Genomic DNA, 16,425 nt, shown 5'->3' with positions numbered 1-16,425 from the left:
TACTTTCAAACATTTACCTTATTTCCGATGATAAAATAATAAAAATAATAATAGTTCAAGGTTCAAAAAATTAAAAACGAAGGATGTGCAAAAGGGGGTTAACGAACCAAGGTGTACGCACTAATAATGTATTAATAAATAATGCGAACAAATGTTTCGCCCTGTAATAAGATCATCTTCATTGTGATATAACAATAACCGTCACTTACAAATTAAAATCGATAAAATATGGTCAGATTATAAAATTCGCAAAACAAGTATGTAGAATACCAAATTGTCTGGGCTCTCATGGTGTAATTGTTAAAGTGATGCATAAGTGTAGAACTGTAAAGGAATCGATTTTTGTTAGGAACAGAAAGATTGAGAATAAAAATAAAAAAGCTGGTATTAGTTATATATTATAAATGAGAAAGAGCAGAAGAGTATATACAAGAAGTAATAAAAACGTAGAGAAAGATAATTGTTGTTAATAAAATAATAATTTAAAATAATTTCTTGCTTTTTAAGTATACGCGTGCTTCGTATAAACTGTGTGAACACAATGTCTCAAATCGAAACATAACACGTCTTAAAGACGTTATTAAACCATCTTAAAGACGTCATATCATGAGATGTCTTGAAGACGTTTTAATGACATTTTTAAGATGTCATATGGCCAGATTTGAGACATGCATGCATGTTGTCTGGGAAAGATCTGATATCAAAAACTGGCGCCAATTTGTAGTTGTCAATAAAATTCGATTCCTTGCAACTCGTTTATTATTCTGCATTTACTGCTTATTTACTGCATTATCATGCAGTAAAATATATATAACGATATTCGTTGCTGAACGACAGTATAGTATTTCAATCTCGCGTCAAGATACGCGTCTCAAAGCAATGACATCTTCGATAAACGCTCAGAGAAGAGGGAAACGACGATATTCATACCCCAACAAAATTCCAGCACTCCTACCTGGCGAATGGAAACGGGAGCGCATCTCGAACTGTCAACGTTCTTAATGATAGTGTAATGGTGCTGTGCGCGCTTCCGATTGCTAAATGCTAATAATAAGAACCAACGTTCCTGTATACATACACTGCGGACGTAAACGAATATATACGTCTCAAAGTGCCAATCACGGTCTTCGATAAAAAACAAACAGAAGAAAACGTAACCTCGATTCCAAGAAACGTCTTTGACAGGTGTGAATGGAAACGAGCGTCGCTCGACGAAAGAGTACCTATCTAGCGCTCGGCGACGTGGGTGTCCACGCGATCGTGGACCGACGAGCTGCAGCATCCCCACGTCGCGTCGTCCTTGTGACAGGCGAGCTAGGCGCGCCAGTGGGAGGTTAACTCGGTGTCTGGCCGGATCTTTCCGGGAACTTTACTCACCCAGGTCATCCATGATGCGAGCCAGGAAGACGGGACTGCCGTCTCACAAAATTCCAGAGTATTGCGGCCGCCTCCGCCCGCCTGAAAAGGTCGTGCCGATTGTCGAGAAAACGCGGCCCTCACGTCACCGCGCACTGGACAACTCAGTCCGCTCCGACTCGCGGTACTCGCACGCCCGCGCGGCGAACGTCAAACATGGAGGCTCCGGCTCCGGTCCTCGACCGGACCAGGAGCCGCCCTAGGCGTCGCGGAGCCCCCGAGCGTATCTGAGCAAAGACTTTTATCCAGAAAATATAAAATAGCACGAGTTACCCTAAATCGAGTAATCTCATGAAGCGCTGTAAATTTAGTGCAAAATTAACCCTATTCGCTCCAACCAGACCTTTCGTGTCCCCGCGAGTTTCTAATCCTCGCATCATAACTCACGAACGAATTGACGAAATTTAATGTTCCAAAGCGCAAATTAATGCTAAAAGTAGTAGCTTTAATTTGCGCTTTGGAACATTAAATTTCGTCAATTCGTTCGTGAGTTATGATGCGAGAATTAAAAAAGCGGAAAAAGGGGTTGGAGTGAATAGGGTTAAATCTAAATTTAACTTTAAATTAAAATTTGCGACAAGAAATGATTATTAATTTAATAAAAATTCTTTATTTAATTTCTCGTTGGTATATCTTAAGCTTTTTTAAGGATTATATTTTCGACAATCGGGGAATCACATATTTACATTATATGTAATAATCAATGTTCCTCATTTTGTATGAGTTATATACTATTCGATTTTTGTCTTTTAACTCCTCAATAAGGACTTTGGAATGCCAGAGGCTTTACGTATATACAGCAAACTGTCAGAAAAATGATACATATATATATATATATAGTAAACTAGATTATGTAAATGTGCTATATACATTTGTTATTCTAAGTATTTTAATAATCCATTAGAAGGTGAAAGAGGAGAAATCTCCGTACGACTGCGACGGGACCTTCTTCTTTTTTGCAGGCTCCGCGTTTCCGCCCCATTTGTCCAATCTGGAAATCGAATTAAAGGTTGCATAAACGGACGAAGCTGACAAATCTCGATTCGCGAAAGCGCGATAGAGATCTTACTTTTCCTGCTCCAATTTCACATATTTTCCTATGCCCGAGCGATAGATCTTCTGGGTGTCGTTTTTATCCGTTTTGTCCGCCGATTTACTCTGACTCGCTTCTTGGGCTAATCGTTCGGCTTCGGCGACTCGTTCCACGGCGAGCTGATCGTCGGCTTCCTGAAAAGGATCCACGAAGACCTGGACCGCCTGGATAACTATGTCTTCTATCGGTCGATCTTTATTGTCTACCTCCACTCTTTCCATCACGTTCAACGTGTCTAAGCCTCCGACGATCTTCCCGAAGACTGCGTGCTTACGATCGAGATGTCTGCACGATCGGAACGTAATAAAACTAAAACGACAATACGAAATTCATAAGAAAAGTTACGGCGTAATTATGCAAAATGCCAGTTCTTCGTTTTCTCTTTAATCTTACAATTGGGATCCGTTGGTGTTTGGACCTGAGTTTGCCATAGACAAAATGCCTCTGCCTTGATGAACCAGATTCGGCTTGAACTCGTCCTCAAATGGTTTGCCCCAAATAGATTTGCCGCCGTTGCCCGTGTTGGTCGGATCACCGCCCTGGATCTGCAGGAAAACGGAATATTTCGATCATTTCGTGAAATAAAAAAGTCAAAACAAGAAAGTAAAAAAAGGAACGTGCGAAAGAACCTCGCCCAAAATGGGCCATTGGTGCACAACATTGAATCATATGCTATTTTGTTGTGGTATTGTTGTGTACGTCACTAGAAAAATAAGTTTAGGTTCTAGTATGGGCGAAAAAAGTTATGACCATTTTAGTTAGTCCAGGTCTACAATAGGTGTTTTAAGCCCTAAGCCTTAAGAAATTGACCAATCACAGTCGATTATTTTCCTCGAATTCGAATGTGATTGATCAATTTCTTAAGACTTAAGGCTTAAAACACCTATTGTAGACCCGAACTTACCAGTCTTAAGGCTCCTGGTACCCTGGCGAAAATGAGAAGTTTCATAAACGTTTGTTTGATGTTTACGTGAGCGTTTGCGGAAGTTCGTTAAGAGTTTAGAAACGGTCAGTAGGGAGTTCGTAGAGCGGAAATTGCAACGCTGCAGCGTTTGAAAGGCGTTTGTATATAACGTTTTTGAGAGTTTGCACAGCGTTTACATGACGTATGATGTTTGCTGAGAGTTTAGAGGTCCTCTGTTAAGCGTTTATAATAAGTTGAAAGCGTTTGCTTTCATCATTGGAAACTGCGTGCAGCCTCTATTGAGCGTTTAAGGTCAATCCAGACAAACTTGCATAGCGCATAAACATAAGCATAAGAGATTTGATTGGTCCATATGCATGTGCATAAAGAAATAGACCAATCCGTTTCTTTATGCATATGGTTATGCACCTATGCAAGTTTGTCTGGATAGACCTTTAGGGCCTGGACACACACTTCTGCACAACGCATAATGCGTAACCATAAGAAAATTGATTGGTCCATACACATGTGCAAGGAAATAGACCAATCAATTTTCTTATGCTTACGCATTATGCGTTGTGCAGAAGTGTGTGCTCCCCGCTTTACTCTTGTCGTTAGAAGAAACGGCGTAAAGAGCGTTAAATGTTAAAATCTGCTTTTCGCCTCGCAGGGGGTCTGCTTATATACGCGGCTATTTTAAATGCGAGAAAGATGCGCCGCCTAGCGGCATTGTTAGAAGAACGTTTGCTGAATGGAAGGAAAACGCGTGTTACGGAGTCGGGAAAAGCGTTTCTTGGGCGTCTCCAAGCCGTTTGCGTTAACGCCTTACAAATCGTTCACTGCGCCTATACAATTCGCCATCGGAATAGCGTTTGCTGAACGGATTAAAAACGCTTGTCTTACGACGTTGGGAAAAGCGTTTGCTGAACGTTTGAAAAATCTGACAGCAAACTCACTGTACGCAGCGTATACTGAGCGTTCTCTGAAAAGCGTTGCTTCAGCATTTCAGAACTTTCATGAAACGTTATATATAGCGTTTTATAAGCGTTCTGGAAGCGTTCAAAATCCAACGACGTTGTGTAAGCGTTCTTATAAAGTTTGAAAGCGTATAAACTCTCAAAAAACCCTCATTGAACGGTTGTCAACGCTTTATAAAGCTTCTTAATTTTCGTCAGGGTACTCGCCGCTTCTATTCTTGTTTAATGACGTCAGAAGCGAGAAACGTTAAGAATTGACATGTTGAGAATTCTTGCGTGCCATTTCCAAATAAAAAGATATTTGCATGAAATAACACTTCAGATCACTTCAGCACACTTTGAAAATACTCCGAGGTCCCTTTCCCTTAACAGTTAATAAACAGCTGTAAAATGAATGTAATATAAAGCCTCAAAGGAAAGAGATAAACCTCGGAGTATTTTCGAAGTGTACTGAAATGATCTGAAGTGTTATTTTATGCAAATATCTTTTTATTTGGAAATAACACGCAATAATTCTCAACATGTCAATTCTTAGTATTTCTCGCTTCTGATGTCATTAAGGAGGTTCGCCTATTACTTTGGAGTCAAAAATGCGATTGAATAATAATGTCATTACAACGATCCCGAATTATATGCAATATTAGTATAATGAATTGTTGATGCTAGTTATGTGCTATATTCTTCGTAAATTATTAGTGTATAGAATATTAACAAATATATGCCGAAGTATGAGAGCGTCAACGACTCGGGTACTTATTATCCAACATTATAAAGTAAAAGAAAAATCACAAACAATTTATAAAAACCTATATGAATAATTGTCAGAGAATATTAAAGACTTAAAATGATTAATACATTGATAATTGCGTGTCGTGGATTCATGATTAGTGGTTAAACACTGTTCGTGAGGTTGAGTTCGCATCAGCTATTGCGTTAGCAATGGCAACATCTGTCATTACTAATTCGATCCACGAGATAAAAGTAACTTCGTGACAATAAAGCTTTAAATCCACACGGTAAAATCCTATTTTTTAAGTTTTTATGCAATCCTTGATAAATTAATAAACAGCCATACGAGTCAAGCGCGGTACGTGGTGCGCAAGTAAAGAAATTAATAGTTACAGAAGTAACGAATTACAATGTATATAATATACATATACATATATTCCAACTTAATAAACTGCGCGCCGATTATTTGCACGGACTTGAAATACAGCTATCGTTGGAACATTAATACCCTTCCCTCCCCGAAATTAAATCAACGCGATTTAATTATTTTAAAAAACTGTAAAGAATATTCGATAGCTGTGTTTCAAGTCCGACAAATAATCGGCGCGCAGTTTATTAAGTTAGAATATATGTATATGTATATTATATACATTGTAATTCGTTACTTCTGTAACTATTAATTTCTTTACTTGCGCACTACGTACCGCGTTTGACTCGTATAGCTGTTTATTAATTTGTTGACATTTTCACGAGTCTAATGACATATTTGCAATCCTTGATGTTTCATCTGTCAAATGCTAGTTTTTCAAAGTCCTAAGTTGGCTAAGTGTGTGCTAAATCAGTGATCATTTACCTCAGAGCGACCGTTTCTCATGAGGCGATAGGCTCAAAGTGGTCAACTTCTGAATATTACAAAAAAACTATCGGTCAATATTGCTTAACTTTTGGGATTATTTGCGTAAAGTGTTTATGTAAATCATATAAAAAAATTAAGACTAAGGTAAATTGACTTTCGACTAATAAGCGAACCTCCTTAAACAAGGATAGAAGCGGGGAGTACCAGGAGCCTAATACCTATTCATTATTATTATCTTCATCGTTAAGCCCGTATCAGATTACGGATTGAGATTGAGATTGGATTGAAATTTAATTAATCAGAACAGAGAAAACTGATCTCAAGTTTAGTAAACTTTGCTCTGATTGGTCAAACAATCCAATCTCAATCCCAATCCGTAGTCTGATACAGGCATTAGAATTGTCAGAAAATGATATAAAAATATCTTCAATATGCTCAAATGGCAGCTTAATTCTTGCGTTTGAGTTTTTTTATTTTTTAACCGAAAAGTGCAAACCAGCCGCAGGCCTGAGTCTTAACCGAACAAATCAGTAAGTTTGTTCGTTAACGCCATCACCACGGGAAAGTGCCCTAGGCGCAAAGGAAGTCTGAACGATATTATAAAATATATTTTATATAAGATTAGTAATATTATATTTAAGTTAAACAGTGCAAAATTTTTAATGCCAATTGCTAATCTAACATATGGTAATATACGAAATTCACGCCCAAGAAAGTCTTTCCCCACGTTTTTGAGACTTTGAGACTATGTTATTATTATTTTTATCAACCTCCTCTACAAATGCATGCATATACAAGTCAAGTGTGTGCGTTTATAGCCCAAAACCTCTTAATAAAGTGGGTGAGGTTCTTTAATTCTCGAAATGCATTTGAATTTTAAATGCTCGCCGTCGTGCTCAGTGTACTTGCCATAAAATTCCGTATCGACCTGTGGAACTTCGTGCCGTCATAATAACCGTTCTGGCAGTGCTTCGTGAAGTTCTCGCAAGTTTTCGGAACCAAGTCACAGTGGAGTTCAAGATTCAAAGCCCCGAAGTTCGTGAGTAATCTCACATATCCTAAGTGAAAAAAGATAAACAAGAATAAATTAGAATTATTTCTACTTTCGCAAGTTCGAGCGACAATCGGCACAACCACGATTACCTTTCTTCTTGATCCTCTCGTAACGTACCAGATCTTCTGCGATTACAGCCGCCTGATGGGTAGTCTCTGCCGGCATTATTGTCGAAGTAAATCCTGCAGCAACCGCACCGGTGGAATAGTGCGCCTAAATAATGCAAGTACAATTAAATAAGGAAGTACTTCTCTGACATTCGGAGGAAAATTCTTGCAAACAATATACGAACAGCGTTAAATTTGTCAGCCTTCTGTATAGATGCCTCATCTTTTTCGTTTTTCGACGGCTTGTAGTCTCTCTCCAATTCCGCCAGGATCTCTTTAGTCTCTGCCGATACGGTTTTTAATTTTGCATTTGGATTGTTCCTTTCTCTCACAGTCTCTGAAAAATATCGTTCATATACATATAGCTTACAAAAATAGAGAACTGTAGAACTAATTCCTTTTGAATTACAAAGCCTACCTTCATCTTCCACTCTTATGTTATTTTTAATGTGATGGAATGTGGACAGATTAAATTTCATTGCATTATTCGGGTCCTGAATCGTAATAATATCCTTGCGTGTGAATGGTTGATCGTTTATCAAATCTTTCCAATTCCCAGTTTTTATATTCAACTGTTCAACAGCCTGAAAGAATAATTAAAGAATAATTCTCTTGTTATGTTTTGTACAAAGAGTTATAAAATAAAATAGCCTCTAAAGTGAGATAAATTAATTTAAAAAAATATAAATATTTATACTTTATACACTTGCCTCGTGAGAGAATACATTTCCCGTGGTTTTAATGGCGACAATGTGCGAATGTTTCGTGAACAATTTAAAAAGTACAGGGCATTGGTATTCACCCTGCGGATTCTTGTAAAAATTCAATTTGATTAGACTTTTAGCGTCCAGTGGTTTCCCCGTTATCGGATTGTGCCTGTATTGCTTTATATACTGCAAAATAGCTTCTAGTTCATACACATTGCCATGCAGGTCACAGTAGGGATGCTCGAAGGGCTGCAGAGACAAGCAGCAATGATCGTACGGCAATCGCCTGAACGTCTTCTCCTCACTCGTTTCCAGATTTGTTCCAGATTTCCTCCCGCCATACAACGTCGACCACTCCGTGTACGTTAAGTACCTGAGAAATCAAAAGCTTGTTAGACAATTGGAAAATAAGAGCCAAATACCTTTATAGTCAGAAGTATATGATAAAGTGGTTATGTGGACAATAAAGCAACTCACATCTTATCCTTCTGATGCTGGCGTTTCCCCATTTTGAAGTAGCTCTACTGTCTTACACAAGAAAATATCGCAGCAATGTCAAACAAATAATAATCGAAGAGCTAACCAAACATAGCACAAATGACAAAACTCCGAATTTTTCGGATACTCGTTGCCATGTTTGCTTATGGTTTGTCCATTGAATAGTTAACCGTATATAGAGATGGAAGTCTTGTCGAGACTTCCGATTCTATTGGTCCACTTTGAATTGGAACAAACATGGCGGAATTGACCGCGACGTTCAATAACACAATAACACTTTTTTAATTAAAAAAAAAAAAAAAAAAATGTAAAAAAACAGCTTATTCTAAAAAGATTACTATTCTAAATCATTCAAATATTTATAACGTTATACTTCTAACAGAGACAACTTTACGAATCCCATCGAAACTATTGAAGATGCAAAATAAGAAATTGTACATATGTCAAAATTTCTTTTTTTTTGCATGAAAATCAATTCATTTGTCGTGCGTTTAAAACTATATACCGCAATATGCAAGATACTCGTTACAATGCAATAAAAATAAAAAAACCTATATGCTTAAGTCTTCGAAGTTTTATTTTACACGTCTTCGTGTAACTCAACATTGTTCATTTTTCTTCGAAGGGTTCGTTCCGAAGGCAAAGGAATATTTTGTTCTAAAATCTGTTGGTACCCGACGCTACCACACGTAAGCCTCAGCCGAATAGCCCGCTTAATCGTCTCATCAGACCATTCTCGGCTCACTCCCTGATTGATGAGAGCCTTAATCTGATCCTCATTGAAAATCTCTCTCAATCTAATCTTTAACTTGTCGTAAGTTTGCCTTTCTTCTCTCAGTTTCCTCAAGCGTTTCTTTAAAATCTGTCCGCATCTGTAACTCTTTTTTATTATCCTGTTAAACAATTCCTCGCGCCTTTTCATAGCGTCCTGAAGTTTCTTGCATTCACTTTCGCTCTTTGTCAATAGATGCGTCAATTCCTCACATCGTTTCTTCCAATCCGTCTCTTCTTTCATGTTCACAGATGCAAGCATGCTTGAAGAATCCTTTGATGGTTCATTCTTCAGTTGTTCAATATTGTCAGAATGCAACTGATACTGAAAATTTATCTTAACTTTTCCTTCGTCCGTCAGACTCGCGATGAGCATGTTTACGACATTGTTGTCTTTGTTAAAGTTTTCCAATAAAGCAGGAAAGTCGTCCGGCACAGAATGAGACGCAAAAATCGTGGGCACAGCGTTCAATTTCAGTTTGCGCTTGCCGTCACAACGGTCCTTCTCCCACATGTTCTTGGCAAAATGCGCCTGTTCGAAAACGGATAAATTTCTTATTGATCATTCTACAACCGACACAAGATACAAGATCCAAGAAAATCATACCTCGCATACGCGACTGTTGACACTGGGTTCCCAGTTCGGTATACCAATATTGGCGATCCATCGTTCTCTGCGCTCGCGATTCGTAGGGAAGCTTCTCAATGAAAATCCCTTGGTCGTCGAGTTGCTGCAACCAGGGACGCAGCAGCCAGCCATTCCCGTATTTCCCGTGTAGACTTGATCGAAAAAAGAAAAAAAAACAACGCGAACTGCACACTGCACGTCTGCCGCCGTACTTCTCGCTCTGAAAGCCAATAGTGGATCTTCGTTGTAAAAAGCGAAAAGCGATGCTTCCCTCGCGCGTCTCGTAACGACCGATGTTTGTCGCGCCTCGCAAAACTGACAACAACTAAAGAAACTCTGCGACTCTGCTGTTTACCTTCTCGTTCTCGGTTCTCGGTTGTGCGTTGTGCGTGCGCCTCGATCAGGTTAGGTTAGGTTAGATTTTCGGTTTGGACAGTTTTTTAGTTTAGGGTGTTCGGACAGCCACAACAGTTATAAAGATGTCGAAGACAATGGGAAGAATGAAAATGGGCAGGAAACTGATCGAGAAGATCGATCACTCGTCGAAGCTGCGTGTGGATATTCCCGCAGGGATGGCATCGTCCGCGCCGCCGCTTGGATCCCAGCTCGGACAGGTTAGGATCGCGAATACTACTGTATACTATTTTATAATACCACTGAATATTAATTTATAATACTACTATATATCAATTTATAACATTGCTGTATATGTTTTTATAACCGCTGTACATTAGTTTATAATACCGCTGAATATCAGTAGAATGTTCGATTTCTTGGCTTGTTTGCAGGAGTTTATCACACTTCCCAGATTCCAACTTTAATCTTCTTTACCGTTAATCATGCGAAGTTTGCGAGATCTGTTCCGGTCTTCAACACGCGACGTTTAACATGAGTGACTTTGATTTCAGAGGAATATCAACATTGAGAACTTTTGTAAAGACTTCAATAAGAGAACAGCCAACATCAAGGAGGGCATTCCTTTACCGTGTCGCGTGAAGGTGCATTCAGACAGAACGTACGATCTGGTGATCCACAAGCCGCCAACGACGTACTACTTGAAACAGGCCGCTGGGATACAGAAAGGGAGGATAAAGAAAGGTATGCATACAAATTCCTAGTAAGCAAACTGCCTGCAGTATGACAGCATATTTGCTCAGATATCGCAACAGATTTGGTATCATCTGCATTAAACTCATGTTTTGCTGACAGAGCCTATCGATATAGTCTGATAGCAGATTGTTGGCAGAAACCGAACAGAATCTGTCATTTCGTAAACATTTAAGTGAAATAAACCATTTGAATGATTATGAAATGACAGATTCTGCTCAGTTTCTACAATAAATCTGCGATTATATTGTGTTAGCAAATTTTGTTATATTTCTGCTGGCATTCTATCAACAGAATTCACAGCAGATACTTTTGAAATCTGTTCTCGACAGATTTGGCTATCCAGATCCTTCCCTTTAATTTGATTCTTAATTTCTTCTTGGTTCTTAATTTATCGTTTTGCCCTCGAGTTGTGAACTAATTGTCATAGTTTCTTGATACTTCAACAAAACTAATTTAACATACAAAAAAATTATGAAAACAAATTCATGAGTATTTTCTTTCGTAGGTGAAGTAGCTGGCAAAATAACTCTGAAACATTTATACGAGATCGCCAAGATCAAGATAGAGGATCCACCCAATGCGTTGCTGACTCTAGAGCGGATGTGTGAATTGATAATCGGCGCTGCTCGCACATGCGGCATCGAGATCGTGCGCGATATAGACCCGGTAGAGTACGCGCAATTCCTGAAAGATAGGGAAGCAGCAATCGCGGAGTATCAGGAGCAGCTTCGATTAGCTAAAGAGAGCAAAGTACTCAGAACAAACTAATTTGTAACTAGAATATCTAAACTTTTGTCTCTATTGTAATTATTGTACATATACAGATATAAATATAAATATAAAATAAAAAACGCGAGAATCTTTCGACAAAGGTTATTTAAAAAAATATAAGTTTGAATGCAAATAATTTAATCTTCTCCAATGGTGTTGACTAATTAAGAGGTAGACGTATAAAAAGAATGAATAAAATGTACATATTTTATAAGTTAGTATATACAGAGTAACGAATTATGCTTATCTATAGTATTAGTAAAAAAGATTTCTGTAGGACTTTTTTGGGAAAAAGAACTTTCTGGTTTAAAAAATAGACTTTCCAAAGAGCAACAATTCATATCTAATCGTATTAAAAACGCATTTAGTCTAAACTAAAGCCTTCATTAAAACGGGTAAAAATCTTTCGTCCATAGAGAATTGACCGAGTTGTTCAGGTCGAAGTGTATCAAGCCTAGGTACACATAATAGAACGACAACTTGAGAAGCGCCCAGCGCTCCGCCAACGAGATCCAGCATTTTTCCCACACATTTGAGCATTGCCTGAGCTTCTCGCTGTATACGGAACGCACGCAACACTTGGACATCTCCATCATGGCCGACATTCTGAACTGAGTGCGCAGCGAGTACTCGATACCGCGCATCAGATCGTTGGTCTTGAGGATCAGCAGCATCTGCCGGTTGACGCGATCCAACACGGTGCTGATTTGCGGCAGCAAGTTCGGGATGTTCTGCTGAAACATATCCTTCTCGTGGATATTATAAGGAGTTTTACGTACGCCCGACATGATGGTGTCCCATGTTCTGCCCGACACCATGCATGAAAGAAGACCGTAGTAATCAGCGACACCGAGACGCGTGCAGTATTCCTTCATAGCCACCCGATCGCCGTCGAGGATCGCCAGCCACAGTTTTGAGTAGTCCCAGCGAAACTGATCGGACAGATTAGCGTAGAGACCGTGATCCAGTAAGATAATCTCCGCCCGGGAGTCGCGATTGCGCACCAGGATGTTACCAGGATGCGGATCCGAGTGAACAAAACCCTCGATGAAGATCATTTGGCTGTACAGTCGACCAAGCTTGCTGCTGACCTCGTACGGATTCAGCTGATGGGCGCGCATGTACTCCAGATCGTTCACCTGTCCGCCGTCCAGGAACTCCATCGTGAGTACGCGAGACGACGACGCGTCCCAGTGTATCTTTGGTACTTTCAGCCATTGGTAGTTGCTGAAAATCCTCTGTACTTTTTCGGCGTTCCTGCCTTCAAGGGCAAAATCCAACTCCTGTGGGACGTTTCTTTTCGTCTCACTAACTAACCAGTCAAACTTAAAATCCGGAAACACCAATGACGTGATGCTCACCAAAGCCGACATGGTTTTGATGTCGACGTAAGAGTTGCTTTTGACAGCGCGATGCTGCACCTTCACAGCCACTACATCGCCGTTTCTCAGCACAGCTCTGTGCACCTGTGCGAGGCTGGCAGTGCCCAGGGGTTCCGGATCGATGCTCTGAAATATCTCATACGGATCTTTCTTAAAGTCCTCCTTGATCACAGTCAGAACATCCTTGAACGAGGACTGAGGCGCGGAACTATGCAACACCCGCATGGTGTGTACATACTCCTGAGGGAGCAGGTAGTCCAATGCACCTACATGCTGTCCCACCTTGATGTACACCCCCTTGTTGGCGCAGCAGAGCTCCAATAGTTTCTGCGCCCCATACTTGTGAACGTTCGATTTCACCTCCAAATACTCCATCGACGACTTGTCCAACTTGGTGTCATACAATTCCCTTTTGTAATGACGGCCTATTTCGAATACCGTGAGCGCAGCACGGCCTAGCCTTACAATGCCAATGGCACCGACGTCATACTCGTTTACCCTGAGAGAAGCCAGAGTACCCAACCCTATCGTCCCAATAGCGGCGGCTTTGAGCAGCCTTCTGGATGTCAACATTGCCACTTGATTGACAATTCCTACAAGAGGTCCTTGCTTTAAATTCCCAACAAAGTTGAAACGCATCATAATAATTTTAATCGGAAAAAACAACGAAATTAGCATATTCTTTCTTAGGATACATTATAAACGTTACATAAGCATAACTAATAAGTATAACTAATAACGTTGCATAAATATAATTAATAAAGCATAATTATAAAATTGCATAATGCACTAACCTATTAAAGAGTATAAAGTAACGATTAAAAATCCTCATAAATTCGCGTGACACGAGAACGGCGTCCCGTGACATCAAATCCAGCGATCGAGGAATGTTTCGGGAAGCGGTTAAGCTAACCTCATTGTAGCCTACATATCTCCCGAGGCGAGTCTTTACCAAATTCTGTGCCAACTTTGTTACACACTTTTGGCCAATATCCTAAATGTACGATACTTTCACTAACGGTTGCTAAATAGTTGGATCAACCCGGGTTTATCGGTCCTCGGTTCAACCACGTGGACGAAACGCGTCAATAGAAAATTAGATAACCGTAAGATAATCGTAGATAACCTAATACGAGAAGATTTTTTTCGGGGCAATGGACCGGAGTGCAAAACTTACATTATTATTATCATCAAGAGAAGGTAAAAAAAGCGCCAAGTATATACGCGCTCCGTATTAACTGTATTCTATTTGTATTTTTTACCACAAAAACAACGATATTAGGGTAATTATGAATAAGGAGAGGGGCTTTTCCTCACCGATCATTTTTAGCTGAAACTTCACAATTTTGTGTATTTTAGTGCGTAAATAAACATGAATCTATAAGTTAAAAATTGTGGCTCTCCATTAGGAAAAAAGTTATTAAATACTAAAGTTGACAGTTGCGCGTGGTTATATAGGATGTGTGTCATTTATTATATACTTTGTATTTATAGACGTACTTTTCAAATATGCCAATTATTTTCTGCTTTTAAAAAAGCATAATAACTCTATTTCTATTATCTTTTTTTTTTTAACAAAAAACAAATTATTATTTTCTTTGGAAAATATGCAGTTTTGTTGTACCGAATATGTCATAATATATCGATTATCGAATTAAATGGTTAAAAAAGATAATAGAAATAGAATTAATTATTATGCTTTTTTTAAAGCAGAAAATAATTGGCATATTAAAAAGTCTATAAATACAAAGTATATAATAAGTAAATGACAGAACTGTCCTAACCATCACGCAACTGTCAACTTTGGTACTTTATATACTTTTTTCCTAATTGAGAGCGATAATTTTAACTTATATATAAGTTTATAGATCTATCTGTAGATTCATGTTTTACGCACCAAAATATATACACAAAACTGTAAAGTTTTAGCCAAATTGGTGAGGGAGCCCCTCTCTTTCATAATTACCGTGAATCGAAAATTACAAGAGAACATTGACAAATGAAATCGTAGATACTCTAGTAAATTTTCTCATTTTTGTAATTTTTACCTCGTTTGAAGATACACAAAATCGACTTTCTGATTCATGTTTATTTATATTATATATTTAAATTGTATGTACCTCTGTTTTTATTATTTACATGTTACTTTTACTGTGTTTGTTGGATGTATGTTATTTAAAGAAGAGATAAAGTGCGAGTTTGTGGAATACCCTAAACCATTTTTTAAGATAATTTGAAAACTGTTAAAAATAGCTATTCAGTTTTCACTGACAAGAAAAGGCTCCCAGATACGTATCACTCTCCGATTTTAATAAAACTTGGTGGGTTTGTAGAGGTGATCAAAACTTCGTAAATGACGAAATGTATAAAATTTTAAAAACTATTTACTGGTATAAAAATAAATTTTTTTGCATAAAAAAATACGAGTTATAAAACTCAACTTTTTTATTTTTCCACTAATGGACATGAAACCTTTTTTAGTGAAAAAGTTTCATTTATAGGAAAATTTGTGATATTGCAGTTTTGTTTCTATATATATTAAGAAAGACTAGAAAAAAATGTATTTACCTTCGCGCGACCAGTGAAACGTAAAACTGCGAGCCGCCACGCCGCGCCGCACCGGCGCGGCCACGCAGCCTATATTGGCTACTTCCGTAAGGAATAATAAGTTTAAGTATTTATGGGTTGTACTCACACTGCAATAATATTTATCAAAAAATGGATTCGTACATATGTTAGTTATTATTGACAAGCGCGTTAAAGGGTTAAATGTAAAAGACATTTCGATTAGACATTTATACGTATAGAATGATACTTTGTCCTTATTTTGGAAACCACGTTTAAAGCAAAACAGTATTTTTTCGTATAGTTTCATGTGATTCTTAAAATAGAAGCAACCACTTACAGCGATTTAAAAATTATCTTAAAAAAAAATTCTTATTCTTTTACATATATAACATATTGTATAAGCATGCTAGATTTACAAACAGTCAAAAATATAAATATATATGTAATTTCCTCTTAACAGCTATTTGAAAAGAAAATATTCGGTCTCAATTCTTAGAATACACATATAATATATAAATTCTAATAATATCAGAAAATATACATACATACAAGGTAAATATGTATCAATGCTGGGATACTTTAAGACCTTTATTTATTTTAGTTTTTATACAAAATAAATATAACGCGAATTAAAATCAAAACTAAAAATATAATATAAAGAAAAATATTTTTATCTTTGATTCTTTGATTTTAATTCGCGTTATAACTTATTTAAACACTAAAATGATAAAATGTCCAGACATAGGTACGGGTCCAGGCATTGGTACATTTAACTTATTTTGATTGAAATAATGGAGAATGGAGGTAATGGAGGAAGAGGAGAGAAAAAGAGAGGGACCGAAAAAATAATATAT

The 16,425-nt window shown here is 38.1% G+C and overlaps 5 protein-coding genes across 5 annotated transcripts in view; 1 reads left to right on the top strand and 4 right to left on the bottom strand.

The window, feature by feature from the left end:
• LOC112454678 (leupaxin) overlaps nt 1-1,549 on the bottom strand; it is a 42,260-nt gene extending 40,711 nt beyond the window's left edge. The window contains exon 1 of the mRNA XM_025016191.1: nt 1,378-1,549. Within this exon, the coding sequence (XP_024871959.1) occupies nt 1,378-1,390 (13 nt within the window). The 5' untranslated portion in view covers nt 1,391-1,549. The remainder of the gene's footprint in view (nt 1-1,377) is intronic.
• A 495-nt stretch (nt 1,550-2,044) lies between these two features.
• LOC112454669 (peptidyl-prolyl cis-trans isomerase-like 2) lies at nt 2,045-8,797 on the bottom strand. The gene is made up of 9 exons (XM_025016168.1): nt 8,321-8,797; nt 7,847-8,216; nt 7,555-7,720; nt 7,322-7,473; nt 7,119-7,242; nt 6,885-7,033; nt 2,903-3,054; nt 2,486-2,818; nt 2,045-2,407 (listed from the first exon to the last, which is right to left on the bottom strand). Exons 1-9 carry the CDS (start codon nt 8,350-8,352, stop codon nt 2,317-2,319), a joined length of 1,569 nt encoding a protein of 522 aa, XP_024871936.1. The 5' UTR covers nt 8,353-8,797; the 3' UTR covers nt 2,045-2,316.
• A 98-nt stretch (nt 8,798-8,895) lies between these two features.
• LOC112454671 (THAP domain-containing protein 1-like) lies at nt 8,896-9,890 on the bottom strand. The gene is made up of 2 exons (XM_025016170.1): nt 9,720-9,890; nt 8,896-9,644 (listed from the first exon to the last, which is right to left on the bottom strand). The coding sequence occupies exons 1-2, from the start codon at nt 9,870-9,872 to the stop codon at nt 8,922-8,924; spliced, it is 876 nt and encodes a 291-aa protein (XP_024871938.1). The 5' UTR covers nt 9,873-9,890; the 3' UTR covers nt 8,896-8,921.
• Nucleotides 9,891-10,206: 316 nt separating this feature from the next.
• LOC112454673 (39S ribosomal protein L11, mitochondrial) lies at nt 10,207-11,851 on the top strand. Its single transcript, XM_025016171.1, has 3 exons — nt 10,207-10,354; nt 10,649-10,838; nt 11,356-11,851. Exons 1-3 carry the CDS (start codon nt 10,220-10,222, stop codon nt 11,616-11,618), a joined length of 588 nt encoding a protein of 195 aa, XP_024871939.1. The 5' UTR covers nt 10,207-10,219; the 3' UTR covers nt 11,619-11,851.
• A 97-nt stretch (nt 11,852-11,948) lies between these two features.
• Nucleotides 11,949-14,187, bottom strand: LOC112454670 (uncharacterized aarF domain-containing protein kinase 1). The gene is made up of 2 exons (XM_025016169.1): nt 13,798-14,187; nt 11,949-13,596 (listed from the first exon to the last, which is right to left on the bottom strand). The coding sequence occupies exon 2, from the start codon at nt 13,574-13,576 to the stop codon at nt 12,008-12,010; it is 1,569 nt and encodes a 522-aa protein (XP_024871937.1). The 5' UTR covers nt 13,577-13,596; nt 13,798-14,187; the 3' UTR covers nt 11,949-12,007.
• Between the last annotated feature and the right edge of the window lie 2,238 nt (nt 14,188-16,425).

This window comes from Temnothorax curvispinosus, unplaced genomic scaffold (assembly GCF_003070985.1).
Source record: "Temnothorax curvispinosus isolate PA1 unplaced genomic scaffold, ASM307098v1 QBEX01005269.1, whole genome shotgun sequence".
NCBI lineage: Eukaryota > Metazoa > Arthropoda > Insecta > Hymenoptera > Formicidae > Temnothorax > Temnothorax curvispinosus.
The sequence above is the reverse complement of the archived record's forward strand: the minus strand, read 5'-3'. Positions and strand labels throughout refer to the sequence as shown.